This window comes from Salminus brasiliensis, chromosome 12 (assembly GCF_030463535.1).
Source record: "Salminus brasiliensis chromosome 12, fSalBra1.hap2, whole genome shotgun sequence".
NCBI lineage: Eukaryota > Metazoa > Chordata > Actinopteri > Characiformes > Bryconidae > Salminus > Salminus brasiliensis.
In genome coordinates this window covers 38,060,330-38,066,327 of record NC_132889.1, presented here as the reverse complement: position 1 = coordinate 38,066,327, position 5,998 = coordinate 38,060,330, and the positions used below count along the sequence as shown (strand labels likewise).

The following is a 5,998-nucleotide window of genomic DNA, read 5'->3' as shown; positions in this document are numbered from 1 at the left end:
ATGACATCCTTTGTCTAAGTGAACATATTTAAACATCTGGACGTGAAGAAATGTCTTTAATTATCATTTATAAAATGGAATTAATGGAAATGTCATTTTCCTGTGAGGAAAAGTTTAGGCACCCTGTATCTGAACAGCTGGTTTCCCTCTCAGGCTGTAATGAACTCAATTAGACGTTTCCCAAAACCAGCCGCCAGCCTCTGCCATCGACTGGGAGATGGTTTGTCCCACTCCGCCATGCAGAATTATTTCATCTGAGAGGTTTGAAGGACTTCCTGCATGCAAATCAACCTAAAGCATAGATTAACATCCAGGAAATCACTTGGCCATTCCATTTCTTTCTTGTTCCAATGACCTGGTGTCTAACAGGGTTCATACACTTTAACCAAGTTCAAATTCAAGGATTTTTCATGACTTTTCAAGTAGCAAAAAAATTAAAATTCCAAAAATGTTTAGTCCATGCTTTCCAGATGAAAGACTGTCCAGGCTAGCTAGTCATTTTTCACATGGCCATAACAATGTAATGCATGTTCATGATACCATGGTCCTATGAAATATGGACAGTGATTGGCCATGTGAAAAATTACGCTACTATAAAAGTTTATTTTATATTATTATATAAAATGACATTTACATTCAGGACATTTAGTAGACACTCTTCTCCAGTGCTTCACTGTTTACTGAAGAAGAACCTCAGCTAGTTTAAATAGACTAAAATTCAGATCCTCTAATCTTAGACTCTACTAAACACAAGTCAATATGGAGACCATAGTACTCTTCTCTTTGCCTGAGTACTCCCAGAAGAGGAGGGTCTTCAGTCTGGGTTTGAGGACAGCGAGCGTTGGACTCTGCTGTTCGGACACTCAAGGGAAGTTCGTTCCACCACTTCGGTGCAGGACAGTAAAAAGTCTGGACGCTCGTCTTCCGTGGATCTTAAAGGATGGCCAGTCGAGCCGTAAGCTGGAAGGGCTCATTACAATATTTTCCAAGACTATTAAGAGCTTTTTTAATTTTGTTATTTTTCAAGGACTATTCAGTACTGGATTTTATCATGTTTATTTTCTATGACTTTCCAGGTTTTCCACGACCCGTACGACCCTTGGACTAAATATTTACATTTATATTTATGGCATTTAGCAGACGCTCTTATCCAGAGCGACTTACAAGGTTACTCGTATTACAGAGGTGGGTCAGTGTAGTGTTAAGAGTCTTGCCCAGGGACTCTTATTGGTGTAGCGCAGCATAGTCACCCAGACCGGAAATCGAACCCTGGTCTCCCACATGGTGTTGTTGTAACGCAATGGTAGGTGGTGGTGTTATCTGTTGCGCCACACCAACCACAACCAAATATGTTTAATATGTTAAAAGTTTTTCATGGTTTTCTTTTTTTCGTCATTGAAAATTTCCTGGAAAATATTTTCCTGAAGAGTGAAAGCCTGCTTTTTTTTTTAAAGGATTGCTTGTGGTCTGTAGTAGCAAGACTGAAGAGAACCAAGGCTCTGGGCTCTGTTTGGGAGCACACTGAAGCAGTGGAGAAGTACTGTGACTTTCGAAGAATAGCTTGAGTTTTTATTTCTCACCCCTGCAAATTCTCGGAGCTTTGCTCAGTGTTTCCAACTCATGCTGAAACCGATCTTCCTAAAGTGTTCCTAAAATACCTAGAACAGAAATGACCCTTGGCCAACCCTGCTAATGAAAGACCAGGCTAGAATAGAAGCATTCGACACGCTCAGAAACACACACAAAACATGAGTCTTTATTAAAGATTATTCTTATCATCCAGGGAACCGATACAAGAGAGACACTAAATTTGTGCGTTTGACTGTCTGACTGTGTAACACGTGCTGGAGAACCGTGCGTTGTGCTGGACGCTGTGGGATGTCTGCAGTCTACAGTTGTTCATCGTGTGGGTGTTTGAGACTGTGTGTGTGTGTGGGGGGAAGGGGTGTGTCGGGGGGTTGTGGGGGGAGAGGGAGACCACACTGAAGTGTGTGAAACACTGTGGCTCACTGGCAGTGAAACATTTGGGCAGTATCTAGAATCCAATACTCGCTCACATCGATAATCATCATCATACACGCATACGCAAAAAAATCAACAAAAAAAAGGAGGTTTCTGAGAGCGCTTACGGGAGGCCAGCGGGGCTTCAGAGTGAAGGAGCGCTGCTCATGGCACCAGCGCTCAGCTTCTGTGCAAGTTGTGTGCATAGTTGAAGTGAAATGAGGAAGTGAAACCTTGGAGGCGGTAGGCCACAGTCAAGCGTGACTGAGAGCAAGGGCCTGTGACGCTGCCTGGAGAATCCCACCGAACACGGTCAGTGAGCACGGCGTAGAGGCAGAGGTATTGCAAAAAAGGTACAGTGATGATACGCCAACACAGATCTACCATGGAAAATTGGATTGGAGGGAAGACCCACGTTTCAGCCGACACTCTTGCAATCTAGGAATGCGCTAATGTGGGAAGCCTGGCTTGGTGCTGATATCCAGTATTTTGGTACAAACTCTGGACCACATCTACCTGGATTTACCTGGTTTGTTGTTATGGAAGGACAGGTCATTGACAGTTGTTCGTTTTAACACAGCAAGGCCTTTCTGCAAGGGAATAACGCCACAGTATTCGGATTCTCATCCCTGTTTTGCCCCTAAATCTGCCAATATTGCGCCAGTTTCCGTTTACATTTACAGCATTTAGCTGGCACTCTTATCCAGAGCGATGTATTACAGAGGAGGGCCAATGTAGCGTTAAGAGTCTTGCCCAAGGACTCTTATTGGTGTAGCGCAGCACCCAGTCACCCAGACCGGGAATTGAACCCCAGTCTCTCACATGGTGTGGCAGCTTTGGCAGGTACTGGAGTTATCCGTTGCGCCACACCAACCAGCCCGACGTTTTAAAATTTGCAAATCTGGTCAGGAACCCCAGCATGTTTTTAGGGATGCATTAATGTGGGAAGCCTGGGCTTGGTGTTGATATCCAGCATTTTTGTATAAACTCTGGACCACATCTACCCGGATTTACCTTTACTTGCTGTAAGAAAGGCCAGCGCACTGAGAGTTCACTTTATACAGCAGAGCGTTTCGGCCAGTGAACAATGCCCACAGCATCGGTCAATCTAAACTGATGCTGTGGAGAACTCCTAAGTGTACTCCAGGTATCTGCTTATGTGGGAAGTCTAGATTGGTGCTGATATCCAGTATTTCTGCATAAACGTGGGGCCACATTGATCAGGATTAGGTTGAATTTTGGGCTCAATTCATTTTAAGAGTCTTTAATAACTTTTTAATAATAATAGAATAATAGATGCATCAACATCGTTACTACTGATGATGTATTTAGTCACAAATGGATTACAGTAGTAAAGCTTGTGTAAATACATTTATCTCAACTTTAGTTTTATCTCATGTAATTACACAAGTGCACTTAACACCACAGTCTCTTATTTAATTATATGCATAATATGATCATTATATTTACAGTTATTGAGATTGCACAAGCGTATGGGCTTGTGGGATGCCAACACTGATAGGATTCAGATATTGTGCATCCCCAGTACTCTCATATGAGTGTTAGCTTTGCTGTGACATCAGCAGATTGCCAGGTTTTATTACTAGGCCAGTTCACTGACGGTTGTTTCTTTGCCCCGTTTGGCTCTTAGGTGTGCCTAAACCAATCCAAACCCACACTGATGCTCTGGAGACCGGGGGTCAGCATGCAAGAAACTGTAATCTGCAGATTTTATCAATCAATCATCGGCTTCCACCATCAATCCAGGTGTCCAGCGTAGGTCGGTGTCCTACAGAGGCAGTACTGTTGGGAAGCTACAGGTAAAGTGATTGTCTCACAGAGGCAGTGGTGTTGTTATTGTGGTTGTTGTGGTGGTGATTGTTCAAAAAGACAGAGGCAGTGGTGTTGTAGGATTCATGAGGCAGTGGGGGTAATGTGAGGAGGTTGAGAGGGTGTGCAGAGAACGAGGGTCTCCCTGCTAACGGGGCATCCAGTTTTGACCGCACCATAAAAACAAATGCATGAAATGATGACACACTGTGCATAAATCATATCTATTGTCCAACTGTAATGAATGAAGGGCCATTTTTTAATTCTTTACCTGTCAAACATAAAAGTTTACCTTTAAGTTTTAATGCAAACGGTTCAGTTATCAGATACTTCTGTTTTAATCAAGAATTAATGTTCATTAATGCTAACTGTTTGAAGAGAAGTGGTCAGTCTCCGGTCAGCAAGCGGAAAAGACTGACTTCAGGCTGAAACGATTATAGACCAGATAAATCTCATGCACATTCAGAACCGAGACCCTTATGACGACTGCTATAGAACTCCCTCATCGTTTTCTTGGTGAAACCGAATTTGAGCTTCCTCCGTTCCCCCAAGTGTTTGTTTTTTTGTGTGTGTCTGAAAAACTGGCTTTGTTCAGTGAGAGTGGGAGAGTGCATGTACACATGACGCGAACGGTACGGGTTGTTTTTGCCTTAGTAAAAACCTCTCCATAACGTCCCCAACAATCTTCTGCAGTGAAGATAACAGTGGGCAGAACACAACTATACTCTTGGAACAAGTAAGAGTAAATGTAAGATTTTTTTTTTCCTGCATCATTCCACCTAAGACAAAAATTCAAATTCTCATTTTTTTCTGTCAATATAGATATTCATATATTCATATATCTTTCGTAAGAAAAGAGGAAAAACAAAAAGTTGCAAAGTTCAAAATGTCCCTGATGACTTTCGGACAGTGGACGTCCTTTGTCTTTAGTTAGCTATCTCCTCTTAGTTCCGTAGATCCACAGTCGAGGGAATCCAAAACTTAACGTACAATACGCATCGATGTAGAAACGTTCCCTGTCCTCCAGTGCTGGAGAGTCCGCGAGAGAGAGAAAGAGAAAGAGAGAGAGTCAGGCACGTCTCTGTTTAATGCAATGGGAATGGGGGAGCAAGGACAAAGTGGAGAGACCGGTCTCATGACGTCTTGGTTTCATCCTGCCCAAAAGAAGAGAATCCCAGCCTCAGTTCGCTTCTCCAACCCTCTCCCATTCCATCTGATTCGTTCCATTCTGGGTCTAGAATTCCACTGAAGCGCCAACTCCTCCATTATGTGGGTCCTGGGACTGGATCACCCTCAGCCTCTTTATACCCCCCACCCCACCCAATGCAATGCAAGACAGGGTATTGTCCGTTATGGGCCAGCCTCCTCAAGTTAAAGTCTGCCCGACTCGCAACTGAAAGCCTGTTCTTCAGTTCTGGTGCTGCCTGTGTGGAGCCCCGTTTTTGGGGAGATAGTCTCAGGGCGAATGTGCTGACGGACTGCTCCGTGCTGAGCTGGGGGACAGGCTGGGACTGCAGCTGCCTGGTGGAGCACCTCCTCCCCGAGCGCCACTGCTGCCCTGACCATCCAAACCTTCTGAGTTCTCAAGCATCTCCTGGATGAGTGGAGGCATGGAGCCAGGGATTTCCATCTTGAGGGTGATCACTCGCTCCGCACCTGAGAAAGAGAGAGGTGAGGAACGTTGAATGTTTACTGCAGGAAAACGGTCAATATATAATAATAATAATAATAATAATAATAATAAACTATAGAGAGTCATTTTAATACACATAGCAGCTTTCTGATATCTAATATTGGTTAGTAATAGAAAATGAACTGACTAATAAGTGAGTAATAATTAAAATAAACTGACCCAATAAAACAGACCAAACTAAAAAGATAGTAATAATAATAATATTAATAATAATAATAATAATAAAATGTGAGTTTAAGTAATTAAAAAAATAGATATTTTAGATGTTTATTAAGCTCGTAAAAAGCTGTAAATGGGTCAGCTACTCTTATTTCTTTATTTCTATATCACTCACCTTTAGCACTGATGCTCCTGAGGTCTGTGATCTTCATCAGCATTTTCGGGAACATGTGTGGTTTATGCGGCCTCCGCTTCCTCACATAGATTTTCAGCGCTTCAAGTAACGGTTCCTGCAGGATATCCACCTTATCTGAC

At 42.9% G+C, this 5,998-nt stretch overlaps 1 protein-coding gene across 2 annotated transcripts in view; it reads right to left on the bottom strand.

The window, feature by feature from the left end:
• Positions 1 to 1,736: 1,736 nt before the first annotated feature.
• The window catches only part of rarab (retinoic acid receptor, alpha b), a 137,415-nt gene continuing 133,153 nt past the window's right edge, over positions 1,737 to 5,998 (bottom strand). For both annotated transcript variants that reach the window (XM_072693718.1, XM_072693716.1), the window contains 2 exons: positions 5,859 to 5,998; positions 1,737 to 5,487 (listed from right to left, as the gene is read on the bottom strand). The exon at positions 5,859 to 5,998 is cut by the window's right edge and continues 19 nt beyond it. In XM_072693718.1, the coding sequence (XP_072549819.1) occupies positions 5,288 to 5,487; positions 5,859 to 5,998 (340 nt within the window). In that variant the 3' untranslated portion in view covers positions 1,737 to 5,287. The remainder of the gene's footprint in view (positions 5,488 to 5,858) is intronic.